General features: G+C 41.8%; 2 protein-coding genes across 2 annotated transcripts in view; both read left to right on the top strand.

Moving 5' to 3' along the window:
* The first annotated feature begins 3,558 nt into the window (after positions 1–3,558).
* LOC129380678 (uncharacterized) lies at positions 3,559–13,492 on the top strand. Its single transcript, XM_055062429.1, has 5 exons — positions 3,559–3,618; positions 4,133–4,201; positions 4,539–4,598; positions 6,006–6,110; positions 13,286–13,492. Exons 2-5 carry the CDS (start codon positions 4,159–4,161, stop codon positions 13,396–13,398), a joined length of 321 nt encoding a protein of 106 aa, XP_054918404.1. The 5' UTR covers positions 3,559–3,618; positions 4,133–4,158; the 3' UTR covers positions 13,399–13,492.
* Positions 13,493–16,566: 3,074 nt separating this feature from the next.
* LOC126544001 (uncharacterized) overlaps positions 16,567–18,703 on the top strand; it is a 28,352-nt gene continuing 26,215 nt past the window's right edge. Inside the window, exons 1-3 of the mRNA XM_055062428.1 lie at positions 16,567–16,615; positions 17,130–17,198; positions 17,536–17,595. Coding sequence (XP_054918403.1) covers positions 17,156–17,198; positions 17,536–17,595 — 103 coding nt within the window. The 5' untranslated portion in view covers positions 16,567–16,615; positions 17,130–17,155. The remainder of the gene's footprint in view (positions 16,616–17,129; positions 17,199–17,535; positions 17,596–18,703) is intronic.

Genomic DNA, 18,703 nt, shown 5'->3' with positions numbered 1-18,703 from the left:
AGTTTTAACATAACTTGCGAGGGCACACTGAACGTACATTGTCTCAGCTACTGCAACTAATGCCCAAATGTGGACCTCTGGTGCGCTGAATACGTTGAGGCGATGGTGGCGACCATCCTGTGCGGTCGAATGTTCACAACCTTAATGAACCACAGATACCGTTACTTTACCAGAAGATATATTTACGGAACTCCTGTCCGCATAGGCATAAAGTGAACGATGATATGTAAATATTTCAGTATGTAAAAATACTGAAAGATATCTATTGCGGCCCCACAGCCACCGTATTCCTCCATAAGGAAAGCAACAAAATCCCAATAAAGAAAGGCGTCAGGCAGGGAGATACGATCTTTCCTATGCTATTCACAGCGTGTTTACAGGAGGTATTCAGAGACCTGGATTGGGAAGAAATGGGGATAAAAGTTAATGGAGAATACCTTAGTAACTTGCGGTTCGCTGATGATATTGCCTTGCTTATTAACTCAGGGGACCAACTGCAATGCATGCTCACTGACCTGGAGAGGCAAAGCAGAAGAGTGGGTCTAAAAATTAATCTGCAGAAAACTAAAGTAATGTTTAACAGTCTCGGAAGAGAACAGTAATTTACAATAGGCAGCCACGCACTGGAAGTCGTAAGGGAATACATCTACTTAGGGCAGGCAGTGACGGCGGATCCCGATCATGAGACGGAAATAGTCAGAAGAATAAGAATTGGCTGGGGTGCGTTTGGCAGGCATTCTCAGATCATGAACAACAGGTTGCCATTATACCTCAAGAGAAAAGTGTATAATAGCTGTGTCTTACCAGTACTCACCTACGGGGCAGAAACCTGGAGGCTTACGAAAAGGGTCCTACTCAAATTGAGGATGACGCAACGAGCTATGGAAAGAAGAAGGATAGGTGTAACGTTAAGGGATAAGAAAAGAGCAGATTGGGTGAGGCAATAAGCGCGAGTTATTGACATCTTAGTTGAAATCAAGAAAAAGAAATGGGCATGGGCAGGACATGTAATGAGGAGGGAAGATAACCGATGGTCATTAAGGGTTACGGACTTGATTCCAAGGGAAGGGAAGCGTAGCAGGGGGCGGCAGAATGTTAGGTGGGTGGATGAGGTTAAGAAGTTTGCAGGGACGGCATGGCCACAATTAGTACATGACCGGGGTTGTTGGAGAAATATGGGAGAGGCCTTTGACCTGCAGTGGGCGTAACCAGGCTGATGATGATGATGATGATGATAATGATGATGATGATGATATCTCCAGAAAGTGCTTGCAGTGGGATTACATCCACACCATCGCCCCGTCATGCTAGTTGCACACACTTCCTCACTGACGAATCACCTTTACTATACAAGGTCTGTGAAACCCATTCATCACTTGACTGGATGCACTCATCCGTAAGACGAAGAATGTGCGCCTCGAACTTGCTCTCCGAGCTAGCACAAAGGCACTCATGGATCTGCCACGCAGTAAGACAGTCACCGAACTCATTGGCAACCACCGCCATCGTAGGAGCTACACCCACAAAAAGTAAAACATCCGCTCAACATTTTACGTAGCATAGTGCTACACCTAATGCCACATCCCTTGCAGGCCGACTGCCTCTCATTGTACAACGTTTATCCATCCATCAGATATCACCTTGCTCGTGAGATATTCACCAGAAAAATAGCGAGGCGCGTAGGGAAGAATGAGTGGCATTTTCTGCATTATGCACAGCGCATGTCACCGCCGAGTCGCATACTAATACGGCCACATAGAGTGTACATCAGAGAGTATCTACAATTTCGGAAGTTGACCGCTGCCTCCGTATATTGCACACAGACCTTGCACACAAGCTCCAATAGCGCCGTGCAAAAGGCGATCGCGGCAGCTGCCCAGCCCCACGCTCATTCAACCACAATAAAAGAAACGTAGGCGCAACTATTATGACTCACTTACAGCAACATCTTCATCAGGCGATCAAGGAAGTCTGGATTACTGGTTTTCCAGGGATCTCAAGGAATTGACGACAATTCTGCATGGGTTGCGCAAGAAATCGCCGAATTATTGAGCCTGCTCAAGCAGGCCCAGAAGAATCAACAGCGAAGCAGGCAGACCAAAAGCCATATGGGGTGAGACGTCGGATATTCCCCAATGTGCACACCATAATTGAGTATCCTCAAAACGTGCTCATCCAACAACAACAAGCCGGGACCTCCCTAGGCGCCACCCATATGCACATTTTAAAAGGCCTGCAGATCAAAGATTGACCACTTCGCCATCTTCTTTCCGCACACTGCACCCCACACCCCCTTGCACTACCCTGAGGGATAGCACCACTGCTCATTGACCCAACAAAGCAACTTGGTGCCGAGACCAAGTGTTGATTACAGTCATTATCGGCGACGACCTGCAGAAAGCTCGATGCTCTTTGTGGGTACTTTGGCACAGTGGTAAATGAGGATCAGGAGGATTGCGTCAGGCGGCTTCTCAGATTTTGCAACGGCTTACTGTAAGCCATGTAGTGAAAGAGTGCAAAATATCTGCTGGTGATAATATCAGGGCTACTCAATTGTATCTCACTGGCAACAATCCCATGAAAATTTGCTCGCAACTAAACTAACAATACAGCCGACTCAGGCGTATATACCATAGTACTTAAGAAATGCACAGATACATTGTACACGCAGATGACACTTCCGAGTTTCAGAGCCTGGCTCTCAGGTGTCCATTTCATGCTCTAGATTTGATGTGCCACACTCATATTAGCGAAATCTGCGTCACTCTCTCTAATAATATTAAAAGTTTGTCGCACAATAGACATATTTTGTCTATTGAAATTACGCTTATCATATACCCTGTCATACTAGTCTTTGTTTTAGTCTTAATCATAAAGTATTTCTTTTCGGTTTGGCTAGTGCGACTGTATCAAACATCCAAATGCTCTATAGATGTTTAAAATAAAACCCTGCGAATCATTAAAGCACGTCTTATGAAGCCTCGCCTATAAGTCTCGCCTATAAAGCTTCTCCAGTAAACTTAAAATTGGGGTAGGGACAGGTGTTTCTAGAAAAAGCGCCCTAGCATGCATGAACCTTTTTTTTTCAAAGGATAACACTAACTGTGGTTTCTCCGTGATGGTGTATATTTTAGCTAAGTTATATATTATTGAACTGTATATTGTCCTGATGAACACCACTTTCCCAGCCCTCCAAGGTTTAAATGTGAGTTATCTGCTCTACCTTCCTTCTTACTGTAACTGCTATAGCAGTTACAGTAAAAATATACACAAAACATACACAAAAGCTAAAGCGGTCCTAACTTGGGGCACGGATATAAAAAGGGGCTACCGATAAGAAATTTATGTATCCGGTTTCCTGTTTCTCAGTATATTCTTTACAAGTATTCGTCGCTTTAAAATTCCAACAAACCAACAACGCCATGAAAACCACGAGAGCGAAGGCATTCACCCGTGCAAGTTACGTTCGAAAACAGAAACGTGGCAGTTTCCTCCACGTGCACCTTAATTTCCAGCCAAAGAAGAGATTTAAAAGACACCGAGCATCGGGCCTTTGTCCACTTATCATCAGTTGCTCGATCCAGCCGCTGCCATCCGCTTTGTATTTCGTCCCATCAGGTAATTTCATATTTCACCAAGCATAGAATCGATACTCCCCTCTTTCACTCCAGTTTACGCTACTGCGCGTAATTTTTGACAACGATTATGGTGGTATCTTTTAATTTAGCAGTTTTCTGTACCAGCTTGCTTGAATTAGAGCCACATGTCGACGTGACAAGTGCGATATGTTAGCATTTGAAATAAAAAGTTCTCATTTTCAATTAAATTTTAGCATTTCTAAATATGATAAATGAAATACGTGGACCGATGAGCTTACCAGAAAAAGTACAAAAGTAAGGTAGGTTGCGAAGCTGAGAATTAGACATAGCTGCTCAAGTCACAAAGCCTTCCGTCCTTAAAGTAAAAGTTTTCTCATAGGTCCTCATGAACAGCAACTAGTTGATAATATTTTAGGTATGTTAATTATGCCTGAAAGTACTCATCGTTCTGGGCACCTGAATCTTACTTTTGGTGGTCTCCACGCTTTGTGTCGTAATCGTCAGAAGATGTACTTTTCTCTTTGTCTTCGCAGACAAGAAAGTAAGACTCGTTGCTGAGATGAAGTTCACCGCTGCCATCATGCTCGTCGCACTCCTTACAGGTGGGCAAGTCTTGCCGCATCAACAGATTTGATATTAGGCAAAGCAGAATCCTTTTTCAGAATATACCCGAAATTACTACTGGACACGGCACAGGAGACCCGCTGTATAGCTGCATCTCAGGGCTTTATCTAATACATTGCATGCACCGACATTGTAACGTTGAGCTTCCGTGAATATTAACACAAATGGATACTTCCTTGTTTCATGTTATTGAGAAGAATGTTTCTGACTACGCAACCTGTTTAACAGTAGAAGAATATTCTAGTTTGGCAAAGAAACGTTTATTTTTGCTTTGATGTTCTGTTGTTGATGTTTTATTTCTCCTTGTGTTTGCAGCTTTCGTGGTGATGATCACTGCAGCCGGTGAGAGAAATGACGAGGCGCGTACGGGAAGTGGTAAGTCAAACTATACATAGTTCTTGCTTGTGCAGTATTCCTGTAACTACTGGAAGATCGGGTCGCATGGTGGGTGAGCGGTGATGCAAACGTGAACTGCTTCCACGGTGCAGCCAACAGGTGGCGCTGAGCTAAACGAGAAAAACATGGAGTCATAAATGCAAGGAAATATTTTGGTATTTTTCGCTGCTGCAAATTTGAACCACCAGCTAACTATAATACATCCTATAACGGCTGTAAATAGCTTTGACTTTGTCCGGTTTAGTTCGGTGCTACCACTGGCTCCACCGTGCAGGCCACTCACGTTGCCTCCCCTCATCACCGGTAATTGCGCCCGACTTGACGGCGTATAGTGGTTTACCAAACACGGTAACTGTGAAATTTTTGTGTCACATTTATTCGATGCATCTTGCCAGCACTTTGTTCGATAAAGTTTTCCTGTAAATACGGTCGGAGAAATATAAGATCAGTGTAATGTATAATTACTACCATTAACAATACGTCGGCATCCGAAGTGGGAACACGTTCCAATGACCGTAAGCGTTCTTTTACGCGTGGATTATTGCGGTAACGATATCTTAACATCTATACTGTTTTATTGACATAAGGCGTCCTTGCATATATTTTCTCTAATGGCTTACAAATATGACAAATATGTGTACCGTGTTCTTGTTCCATCTCATTGGGGATGTCACCGTGAGCAAGTACCTATTTCATACGCGTCCGGTTTGAATATCCGATGGCATTGTGACGCGTTGTGCCCGATGCCACGGCAAGTAGATAGGCATCCAATCTGAAAAGAGTAAACTGAACAGGTTCTATCTGTAGGGTTTTTTATTGCAGTAATTATGCTTCCACGATATTTCATTGTATATATTTATCGACATTCTCGGAAAACTGTGCCCGTTTTTTTAGCTGCAAACCCTTTTAGCTGTGAAGAAGGCACACAGTAGTCACTTAGCCTACACCTCATATACGCCATGAGAATTGTCCACTTTCGAGCTGCACATTGCAGTGACTGAACAAAGTTGAACTTATAGCGCTTGGTAATATTTGTGACACGGACAGTAAGGAAGTGGCTGAGTATCCGTGTGTTCATCTAGATACCCCACAAAATCACACCGCGGCAGTGAATGACGAACAAGTCGCACCGCGATAAGGTTGTTGATGTTGACAACACGAAAATGTCAGGAACGAAAGTGCGTTCCTGTTATTCTAAATGAGCTCATGGCTCCACCGAGTCATGGATCCTCGGATTTTCGCTTAGAGACTTACATGTGTGGCGATATTGCGATTTCCCAATGAACAAGCTATTCAGCGGTATACTTAGACTAAAGTGCGATAACATCAATAGGTGATTGAAGTGTAATCGATGGTCTTACGAATTTCATCATTTCTTTGCTGCAGGGTATGGCTCTGGATGCCCTGACCCCAGTGCCTGCACCACAAGCTGCAAAGCCCAGGGTTTCCTCTTGGGCGTATGCCTCCAACCTCTACTGCAAGTCTGTCTGTGTACGTAAATTTATTGAAGTCGACGATTGACTGGAAATAAAGCGCGCTTGCATTTACGCTTGCTAAATTTGTCCTATTGCTGTTCCAGACTGAATCATTTGATCATGTGTATATGGGGTGCTATAACGTACAACTATTTCAAACATTTTTCTTTCAATTCTGCATTCAGCCCCCCCCCCCCCCGATTGTTAAAAATATTTTTGGGCCACCCCCACTTCACCTGTATAGGACGTGACGTCAAGAGAACCGCGATAGCTCCCCATCTGATGTGACGTGTACACACTGATTATGCATGAGTTGACCAAACAAGTGAAAAATAGTTATTCTGATTCGACGCATTTTCGCCATTAGCCCCAGGCTATTGGTCAAAAGTTTCGGGCTGCACCAACTTCACCTGCCTGTCACGCGACGTCACAAAACCACAAAAACTAACCACGGCAAAGTCATGTGTGCGCGTTAAAGGTGTATTAGTTTGACGAACAATACTGAATTACTTCTGAATAGCCTCTTCGGAATAAAATATGGCTGCCGACGATCGCTGAGGCACTGGCTACTTGCTCCTGCGGGAGAGCGTGGGTGTATTTGCGTATAATAAATCTTTATGCGGGGCCGCGTAACGTTTTTGAGCACTTTCTAAACGTTTACGATCGCGTTCTGCGAACTCTTCTGTCCTGAGGATCCGCTTTAGTGCCATCCTTAAGCTTCCGTTGCATGCCGCCGCGATATTCGACCAGAAACCGCCAGCTAAATAAAAGAAAGCCGACCAATAGTAGACGCCGACACTACCCTCTTCATATTCAGTACAGCGGCTCGGCCCCACTGAATCCTTCTCCACTTGAACATGCTCCTCGCCTCTTATGAGCCAAGTAGATAAGACAAGCCGCTCAGTGTAGGCAATGGTACTCGTGTTTTAAGCAATCATAAGTGACCTCCTATGAACTAGGCGACCGCTTTATTCGTTGTTAAGACAATCCTGCGGGTGACTGCCTCTTGCTAGCGTCTGCGCTTACGCAAATTTCACGTCAGGAGATTGGAATAAGAACTTGTTGGAGTAGTTTTACGTTATAGGGCCCCTGATTACGGTATTGTAGTGCACTCTAAGCTTATCTGTACTGACACAGCGAATGATGTGGTGTAACAAATGTTCCAGTGCAGCCATGACGCTTTTACCCTGAGAAACAGGGTTCCCTGCTAAGACTCTCACGCAAGACACGTCGATTGCGGAGTACGCTAGCAAGTGCTTTCTTTAAAATATAGTTGTTATTTACAGCATGAACGTGAATTCGTTGACGCAGTAGGAACGTAGAGATGTTGGACCTGTGAATTCAACCACGAGCTAGGTAACTTCATTTTATATGCAGTTGCAGGCTGCAAGGTTCTTTGTTTCGTATGTATTAGCAACGCTACAGTCTGGTGAAGCCAGCAGTAATGAAAGTGGTGAACCATGACCAGAAGTGAACTGCTTATCTTTGTCAGAAATGAACACGGCCATATAGGCACAATAATATTGTAGCTGAACTCTACCAGGGGGCGGCTGTGGCTGTCGAACAGTTGAAACAGGTCGCATACATCACTCCCGGAAAGCTTTCCCAAATCTGATTTGGAAATGGTTGAAAAATTGAAAAATGTGAACAATTTTTTTGCATGCTGTCACCCTCTTACCCTAAACCCCTACCTGCGGTCAAGAAAACAAGAGTTATGTAAGATAGCTCAAGCATCATTTCCAGGAACACCTGTCTTCCCTTATTAGGTATTTCACCAGATATCAGTGACAACACATTACGAACGTTTGGCATCAGTGGTTCTATCCCAAAGGATATATTAAAGGTTACAGAAAGTCTTATTTATTGGAATGTTGTTTCATGATTTCAATTATAGTGATGTTCAGCCAAATTTGAAGATGTTCCTTACAAACGTATATTGGCTAATGATTTCACACATTCATAATGACACAATCACTTCTGATCCGCATGCTATATAGTACTCGGCATATAATCAAGCTTCAAATGTGTAGAAATAGCTACATCGTTCAGCCGAACTTTAATCTAATATTTCACGTTGCGTAGCTTATCAATCGGTGCTTGGTACTCAAGTACTCACATGAAAAGCGCTAAGGAAATTTTTATCTAACCCATTGCCCATCATGGCAAAAAGCTTTGGATTTCGCTTCTCAAAATGTACAATCTAAGCGCTTTAGTACCTTTAGAGACTCGTTCGGGAATCCAAATCATCTGTCCGTTTTGCACCGGCTTTTATTATTTTTGGCAATTTTCTGTTATGTCACGTACTTCGACACTTTTGAGACGTCTGCGTGCCTTCATAGCCGTGCCTTTGTGTTTGAGCCATGCGTACAGTACCTCATGATCGCATTTAAAGCACACAACTGCTCTGGGGGGTATGAGTCAATTATTTGAGGTTCTGAGAAAAATGTTGTTCTATTAGCCGCATATATATATATATATATATATATATATATATATATATATATATATATATGTATATATATATATCGAAAATCATCTATGAATTGTGGAACCATATGCTTTGCATATAAACCAAAGGGCACAATCGTATTTGCACACCAGAAATCCGAAAACAAATTATCCCCTGCTAATTACCTGCTCGAATTGCTCCCTAGCACTGTTTGTAACATAACTGGCACCTATTGATTCCTGGTTTACTCACATTCCTCTAGATGAACCACTTTTTTACATTCTGAGAGCGTGATTCTGAAAACTCATTTTAAGCAGACACCCTCCCTTAACTCGAAAACTGCGCCGCGCACCATACAATTGTGCTATTACAGATCGCGTATTTCTAGATTTGTCATATGTACTGATTGTTATAAGTCACCACCTTATACTTCGTAATCTTCAGAATATAAACATTCCTGCTATTGTTTTAAACTGACTATATCGTAATTATTGCTTCAAAATTTGATTCTGATGACTAGGCCTCTTCCTTCAATCTGCTACAGCTTGGTTCACCCAATGGTTCTATTTTTCGACCTCTTTTATTTCACACGTATAAACTCGAAGTATGATATGCTCCGCAGAGTTTGACGAAGTGCACAAGATCTATGCGTGGTGCTATGAGAATGCGTAGAACGTGTACTAGATGTGTGCGATGTACTGCGTTGATCTAATGAGATTACGAATGAGGTGCGCCAGATGGCGTGTGATGTGTACGCACTGTAGTCATATGAGCAAGGCGATATTTGAGGATGACTATTACATGCTTACAAAGTACGTAGACTTCGGTCTTGATGCATACGAAATCTCGTTATTGTCAGCGAGATTAGGGATGAGTCATTTGTGCTACTGGGAGAGCATGATCAATGCGCTCTATGACGATATCGAACCATTCTGACACACACAACAGCATAATTTACAAGGCGACAAATAGCCCAGTGTTCAACTTAATGAATTCCATTCAATGAACCCATAAATCTTCCGCAAAGCTGATGTCGGTACCAGTAATGCAATAATTTTAAATTGTGGACGTATTCACGGGTGAACACTTAGGGCAATACTACTGCCTCTGCATGACTCATTCATCGACCAGCCAATAGGCACGCGTTGACAATGATATCGCCCAAAGCTATTGTCCGAGAACACATCCCTTGGTCAGACGTGATCAGCCTAAGTTTTCAATGCCATATAGTGCTTGCGTACCACAGCATCCAGGAACCACTGTGCTTTGCTTCATTGACAAGGTAGTATGATAATGAGAGCTTTTACCTCAATATCAGTTTTGAGTTTGGGTTTTCAGAAATATGTTATGAAAGGAGACACAAGGGTTGGTTTTGCGGTTTATTACACTCATGTTCATTTTTAAAGTGCTCTTTTAGCAACGTTCCTCGTGCACATGTTTTGAGAAATACGTTAAGGAAGAAGGCACAAGAGTTGGTCTTGGCGATAAATGAACTCATGCTCTATTGAGGGTGCTATTTCTGCAATGCTCCTCGTGAATATGTTTTAAGAGAATAATACAAGCCCAAATTGCAAACGGCCGTGGAGCTGGCTTATGCCTTAAATGCGCACACGTTCCAAAAAACCGTTATTTACCACAGAATTTACAGAAAAGGCATGGAGGTGAAAGGATATAACAGAGTTTTACTGCTTGCATATCAATATAAGGCGAAAGGCGAATGGGGGAGAACAAATAGATCTGCAATGCATGTTGCTCGCACAACTGCGAAGAGGACACATGGCATGACAACTATGACCCTTGTTTTACAATGTTTATAAGCAGTCGTGCTATCTGATAATCCTCTGGAGGGGTAGAGAACTAAGAGGTTCCCTGACACACATATAAAGAAAGCCTCACAAATATCACCAGCGTTCTGGTCCTGATTTATTACCACCAGTCGCACACTGAAATACCAAAATAATGCTTGTGGGCTGTCGACTAGCAGTTCACCGCCAAATGACCTGTGCATCAAACTAACATATTTGTAAATCCAGTCATTTATACATTGGCCTCTTTGCTGACGTAGTAACCACTGCACGATAATGGCATTTGATATTCATCGACCCCTCTGTGCTCTACGTACTTGTTCTTGTATGTTTTTTGAAAGGTGTTCATGCACGCCTCTTCGTTATTGATGTGCCTTCACAGCAAAACAAGCTTCTGCCATGCCGAGAAAGCATTGTAGGAAACGCCGACTCGAGGCTACTTTTCTAAGCACTGAACAAACTTGCTTTGTTGGTTTTGGTTTGTGTTCATTGGTTCGATGCCCATACGGGTTGTCTGCTCATACTAAGACTGAGGGATGTGCTTCTGCAATTTCTACAGCACACTGAAAGGGCAGGTGCGGGCCTAATTTTCAGAAGGAATTACATTGACGGCCCCGTTCACGGCGTCTGTTACTTTCACTGAGTCAGGCAAGGCACCAGTCTTGATGTTTCTTCTCTTGCCCAAAACAACAGGTTTGGGTGCAGTGTTGTAGGAAGACAAGTTTCTATGGTTTCATTGGGTACTTTTCTCTTACGGCATCAAGTTTCTTTCTGCAACTCTCTGCACTGGTGCTTCTTTAGCACCGGCATGAAGTTGGCATGAAGTTGCGCATCCGGAAACTTGAGAACAATGATCCTTCAGATGGCACATGGCGAAGAAGGGATTGGCTTCGATGCCCTTCATTTTCTGTTGGCATACTACTGCAGTCTGTAATTTCTTCTGAACATGCTGAATTATCTTGAGGCCGCAAACTAACCCTAGTCATGTCTTCGAATGCAGAATTTTCAGGATGAGACTCCTGGCTTTGCAAGTTCATTCATTCATTCATTCATTCATTCATTCATTCATTCATTCATTCATTCATTCATTCATTCATTCATTCATTCATTCATTCATTCATTCATCTATACTGTCAGCCGGCACACGTGGCTATTCTAAATGTGATTGAAACGAACCGGCAAATTTGGTTAAATATTGTGTTTAGTTCTGTAATTCGTCTCGTCTATAACGTGATGACAACCACTAATTTAGTCAGTAACCACATCTTCGCAATCATGTTACCTCACTAAATGAAATCCAGACTATAAATCTGTAAGTGCATCCTTTCCTTCAAAGAAGCTTGCAAAGCAAAGAATCCTAATCCCCAAAGTGTACATTTCAAGGCATCGGCAGTCTCAGCGTGGTGCCTCAAGATAACTCGGCTAGCTGGGAAGGAAGGCACCAGGAGCCCGTGCTGACAGAGGATCACAGGATTGGACACGCAAGCATTCTTTGCATGGAACGATTTGGAGCAATTGAATATTTGTGTCTCCTGGGACATACGGCTAAATGTCAACTTCACGGTGACGCTAACAGACCACCTGTGCAGATAATCACAATAAATCTTGATGTATTGAAACCAAAAGAGCCCTCTGAAACAACAAAGGTTTCTTTAGGTGTTTTTCTAAGCGCACTAAACTTGAAACTGGCATTCTGCGCAAAGGAATGAACTTCAACAGTGTGGCAGTTCACCCAACCCTGACGAAAGTGCCCTGCACCATGAAACTTGCGAAAAGTCAGCTCTTTCTGACTCAAGACCACGAACTTAACCTTCCAGAACATATCATTTGGCTTGACTTGTGTCAGTGATCCTATATTCATCATTAGGAAACAGGATGCACTAACAATTGCAAAGTCATGTTATAGTCTTTATCTGCATGATTGTGTGGACGACAACAGATCAAAGGAGGCCCAGTGTGACTAGTGTTCCCGCCTAAGAGACCGTAATTTCAAGAAGTGTGAAATGATTTGCATAAGCTAACAATCGTAAAGCATACTTGCACACAATACCATGCACTTTATTTAGTCGTGTAAGTTTTTTTTTAGTTGTAGTGTGCGCCTGCGTTGTAGATAGTATTCAGTTAAAAAAAGTAGTTAGAATGAGCAATATATAGTACAATGACAATAATTTTGGCAGAAAGAGATATTTTCTCAAACCATCTGACCATTTCTTATTTAGAAAGCATCAAATTTTGTTAAACGTATCAGCTGTCAGATGATTCTCTACAAGCATATGTCTTTATGCCTGTACTATTTGCCCTATGCAAATGAAATACTGGTGTTTTATATACCAACACCCCAACATGATTATGAGGGAGGGTTTAGTGGGCACCTCCTGATTATTTTGAAAACTCGAGGTTCTTCAATGTGCGCTCAAGGCGCCTTATGTTTTTGGCTGTTTGCCACCACCGAAATGTAGGCATCGTGGCCGGCATATTATCATGCGCCATGTAGCTTAGCAGTGCAATGTCAAATTCACTACGCCACCACGGTCCTTATGTTGCTAACAGAAGGGTACTTTCGAAGAAATTTAGTTCGCTCGTCCTGTTAGTGCTGCTTTCTGAAATTACATTTCAGCCTTCTTACTTCACTTGCTTCTATACTAGTAAATATAGTCGATCAAACACTGCGTTTGCTTTCTTTTTTTTACTGCGATGCAACTTTCTTGAGCTTCCTGCTGATGTGACAGGTTATTCTGCCATAGTATTCCATGTTCCCTCAGGAGGGATAAGCATTTCAGGAAACGACTTATTCTTCATAAACTTTGTTCAGTACTCCATATATTCTCAATTCTGGAGCATTCTTACCTGTGTGAATGTAGGCTGAACTGTGTCATCCTAAGTGCTATCTTATTGCATAGGTGAAAAGAGATGGTTGGCTTTTTTTTACTCTTTCAGGTTCCCTGGAAGCTCTCACCTACTCAACACATTCCAATGGTCATCTGTCCGCAGACTGGGTGTATCAAAGTACCATTACAAAGTCGAATAAACAACGCTTGGGAGATGTATGACAGGATGTTGCTTATATTCAGAGGACATTACTAAAAACTAAAGGATGAAGGGATCTATAAAAAAATCTGTGTAAATAAATTTTTTTTACAAGTATTAGAATTTCCTTGACCTGACTTTTTTCGCCTTAACATCACTCATTAATGTGGAATTGAGCACAAATCATTACTGCAAGAAAACACTGCAGTAAGGTCACAAAAGGGGACCATGCATGAAGTACACTTATTGTCTGATACAGTTTGGTCGTTTCTGACATGTGTTTAAATATGCATCTTGAATTACTTTATGAAATATTCTCGGTCAGCGCACTCACAATACAACATTACTAATCACAACCAACCATGGCCTCGGCCTCACTACGCGAAACAACTCACTACCTTATCTGATTGCAGAAAAAATGTGGTATGTGTAAAACAGGCGATCATTAGAATATGAGCACAGAGTATTCAATCAGCATAGAATCTTGAGCAATATACAACCTCTGGAATACGATCGATGATGTTCACAATCTCACAGTAAGATTCATTCAATCGGACCATTCATTATGACGATTGGCGCTAAAAGTATCAAGATGAGTTTCGGACTATACATTTGCAACGTAGGTCGACTAACTGTGCACCTAGCATAAGTCCTACCATTCTGTTGCTAGAATATTCTTTGCTGCGTTCGATAACATCTCAATGTCTATCCATAGAAGTTTCGTTGCATTCAATCGGTGGGCCGATTTGAGGAGAGGAATAGCACGTTTTGTGCTTCGGCTTTAGAATAATGTGTAGCATTTTTTTGCTATAATGATAATGTAGTGATGTGGTGGTTTTAATCAAGGTAGACTGTATATTAAGAAAAACACCAAAATAAATATATAGGTAGTTACGTTTGTTTTTGTGCTTCTTTAAAGAAACTATTCAGTGTGGATGACGCAAGAAACATATTTGCGCTTGGTTAATATGCATTTGCACGATTACCTACCGCGCCCCGAACTGCAACACAAACTATGATACCGGCCAATTATTATTAAAAACAAATTGGTGCCAATGCCGCCGCAAATATGAAGCCACCCAAGTCGACGCGTATTTTGTTGAAACAACTTCGTGGAACATACAAAGGCCCACAGACACGATAAACGATATTTCTCTGCGAGTAGTTACGATCAGAGATCGACGAGACCTTCTTTTCGCTCTCTACCAACAAAAAAAAAAGACAACATCCGTGCAATGGCAGTGTCGCTAGTCACTTTTCACTGACCTTTTATTCTTGTACCATGAAACGGTGTTCTGTTTCATTTTGAATAGAATTTGCCAAGATTGCAAAGTGCACGCAAATTTTAACGCATATTTACCACACGTTTTTTTTTAAGAAAATTGTCGTTAGAATGGTGCAAATACTGTAATTAGTTCCTGCACTATTCGAAAATGAATATTTGCGCTATTCGAAAATATTATGTTGGTGAGTGGGGACAAAAAATCGAGAGAGAGAATGTTGATTATTCTTTTAAAAAGAACGAAAAAAGATCCACTTTTCTGCACTGCACGTTTATCTCGTCTGCTCCCGTGAATCGTTCCGTTCAACAATTTATGGCATACGTGTATTGACCCTACCTATTTGAAACGCTATGAGCTGCTTGGCGATTCATGTTATGGTGCGATAGGCCGGAAGCGTTTACATGCGTCCTGCTCTAAAAACGGTCATAATAAACTATATTTATTTTATTCAGAGTTGGTTGGAGATGCTGTTCGCAAGTAATATCCGGAGATCGTGTACATACCTGCAGTTATATTCGCCGGTCAACATTCGAAACCATTGTGCACATCTTTATTATGTAAACCTTCCTCTTATGTAACACCGCAACTGGGGTACTTAAACAAACTGAAGTGATTCTGATTGCGATGTGAGGTTAAAGCACATGAAGAACGCTTTGGTGATCGCTCAGTCGAACTGCAAGACTTCTTGCGCTTGATTAGTGAACTGTTGCGTGTCTGTTGGAGTAAACCTTCTGAGGGTTTTTAAAAAAGCATAGTGACATATAATTCAGTGACTCCGAATTATGAGTGATTTAGAAACATCGTGTAGCTGGAGCCAATTAGTAAGAGACGCATTGCCCTTTTAAGACGCCATATATAAATACTTCTCGAAAATATGCGTATTTTCTATCTAATTGTACAAAAACTTTCAAGAATAAGCCTAATCAACGAAAACAACAAAAATATTTGGCGGTATCTTCTTCAACAAAAACAGTGAGACAGAAGGCAGAACACAGGAAAGAGGTTTCCACCCAAACCACATGTCGCTACGTTTGGAACTTGTGACGCTTCTAAAGCCGCAGACACTATTTATTTATTATTTATTTATTTACATGTTTATTAATTAATTTATTTATTTATTAAAGATACCTTACAGGTCCGGAAAGAGCACTGGGTAAGTGTGGCTTCGCAAAATATAACAAGGTTTACGCAGCTTAAAAATATATAAATAATATATGAAAAGAACATTGTAGCATTTAAGTAAATTTTAATATAAAGAGAACATTGGTATTAAACGGTCTGTATCGCATGCGTAATATCTTGAAGTGAAAGCGAATCACGTCTCAAACTTATTCCTGCATGTCCTGCGTTCCTTTTGTAAGCCACGAAATGGCCTTCAATGCCGGTCAAAAAACGCCCTAGCATGCATGAACCTTTTTTTTTTTTCAAAGGATAACACTAACTGTGGTTTCTCCATGATGGTGTACATTTTAGCTAAGTTATATATTATTGAACTGTATATTGTCCTGATGAGCACCACTTTCCCAGCCCTCCCAGGTTTAAATGTGAGTTATCTGCGCTACCTTCCTTCTTACTGTAACTGCTATAGCAGTTACAGTAAAAATATACACAAAACATACACAAAAGCTAAAGCGGTCCTAACTTGGGGCACGGATATAAAAAGGGGCTACCGATAAGAAATTTATGTATCCGGTTTCCTGTTTCTCAGTATATTCTTTACAAGTATTCATCGCTTTAAAATTCCAACAAACCAACAACACCATGAAAACCACGAGAGCGAAGGCATTCACCCGTGCAAGTTACGTTCGAAAACAGAAACGTGGCAGTTTCCTCCACGTGCACCTTAATTTCCAGCCAAAGGAGAGATTTAAAAGACACCGAGCATCGGGCCTTTGTCCACTTGCCATCAGTTGCTCGATCCAGCCGCTGCCATCCACTTTGTATTCCGTCCCATCAGGTAATTTCATATTTCACCAAGCATAGAATCGATACTCCCCTCTTTCACTCCAGCTTACGCTACTGCGCGTAATTTTTGAGAACGATTATGGTGGTATCTTTTAATTTAGCAGTTTTCTGTACCAGCTTGCTTGAATTAGAGCCAGATGTCGACGTGACAAGTGCGATATGTTAGCATTTGAAATAAAAAGTTCTCATTTTCAATTAAATTTTAGCATTTCTAAATATGATAAATGAAATACGTGGACCGATGAGCTTACCAGAAAAAGTACAAAAGTAAGGTAGGTTGCGAAGCTGAGAATTAGACATAGCTGCTCAAGTCACAAAGCCTTCCGTCCTTAAAGTAAAAGTTTTCTCATAGGTCCTCATGAACAGCAACTAGTTGATAATATTTTAGGTATGTTAATTATGCCTGAAAGTACTCATCGTTCTGGGCACCTGAATCTTACTTTTGGTGGTCTCCACGCTTTGTGTCGTAATCGTCAGAAGGTGTACTTTTCTCTTTGTCTTCGCAGACAAGAAAGTAAGACTCGTTGCTTAGATGAAGTTCGCCGCTGCCATCATGCTCGTCGCACTCCTTACAGGTGAGCAAGTCTTGCCGCATCAACAGATTTGATATTAGGCAAAACAGAATCATTTTTCAGAATATACCCAAAATTACTACTGGACACGGCACAGGAGACCCGTTGTATAGCTGCATCTCAGGGCTTTATCTAATACATTGCATGCACCGACATTGTAACATCGAGCTTCCGTGAATATTAACACGAATGGATACTTCCTTGTTTCATGTTATTGAGAAGAATGTTTCTGACTACGCATCCTGTTTAACCGTAGAAGAATATTCTAGTTTGGAAAAGAAACGTTTATTTTTGCTTTGATGTTCTTTTGTTGATGTTTTATTTGTCCTTGTGTTTGCAGCTTTCGTGGTGATGATCACTGCAGCCGGCGAGAGAAATGACGAGGCGCGTACGGGAAGTGGTAAGTCAAACTATAGATAGTTCTTGCTTGTGCAGTATTCCTGTAACTACTGGAAGATCGGGTCGCATGGTGGGTGAGCGGTGACGCAAACGTGAACTTCTTCCACGGTGCGGCCAACAGGTGGCGCTGAGCTAAACGAGAAAAACACGGAGTCATAAATGCAAGGAAATATTTTGTCATTTTTCGCTGCTGCAAATTTGAACCACCAGCTAACTATAATACATCCTATAACGGCTGTAAATAGCTTTGACTTTGTCCAGTTTAGTTCGGTGCTACCACTGGCTCCACCGTGCAGGCCACTCAGGGTGCCGCCCCTCATCACCGGTAATTGCGCCCGACTTGACGGCGTATAGCGGTTTACCAAACACGGTAACTGTGAAATTATTGTGTCACATTTATTCGATGCATCTTGCCAGCACTTTGTTCGGTAAAGTTTTCCTGTAGATACGGTCGGAGAAATATAAGATCAGTGTAATGTATATTTACTGCCATTGACAATACGTCGGCATCCGAAATGCGAACTCGTTCCAGTGACCGTAAGCGTTCTTTTACGCGTGGATCATTGCGGTAATGATATCTTAACATCTATACTGTTTTATTGACATAAGGCGTCTTTGCATATATTTTCTCTAACGGCTTACAAATATGACAAATATGTGTACCGTGTTCTTGTTCCATCTAATTGGGGAGTTCACCGTGAGCAAGTACCTATTTCATACGCGTCCGGTTTGAATATCCGATGGCATTGTGACGCGTTGTGCCCGATGCCACGGCAAGTAGATAGGAATCCAATCTCAAAAGAGTAAACTGAACAGGTTCTCTCAGTAGGATTTTTTATTGCAGTATATATCCTTTCATGATATTTTCATTGTATATATTTATCGACATTCTCATAAAATTGTGCCCGTCTTTTTACATGCAAACCTTTTAGCTGTAAAGAAGGCACACAGTAGTGACTTAGCCCACACCTCATATACGCCATGAGAAATATCCACTTTCGAGCTGCACATTCCAGTTACATAACAAAGCTGAACTTAAAGCGCTTGGTAATATTTGGGAGACGGACAGTATGGAAGTGGCTGAGTATCCGTGTGTTCATCTAGATACC

The sequence above is a fragment of the Dermacentor andersoni genome, chromosome 10, assembly GCF_023375885.2.
Source record: "Dermacentor andersoni chromosome 10, qqDerAnde1_hic_scaffold, whole genome shotgun sequence".
Classification (NCBI taxonomy): Eukaryota; Metazoa; Arthropoda; class Arachnida; order Ixodida; family Ixodidae; genus Dermacentor; species Dermacentor andersoni.
This window is presented reverse-complemented; position numbering and strand designations above follow the sequence as displayed.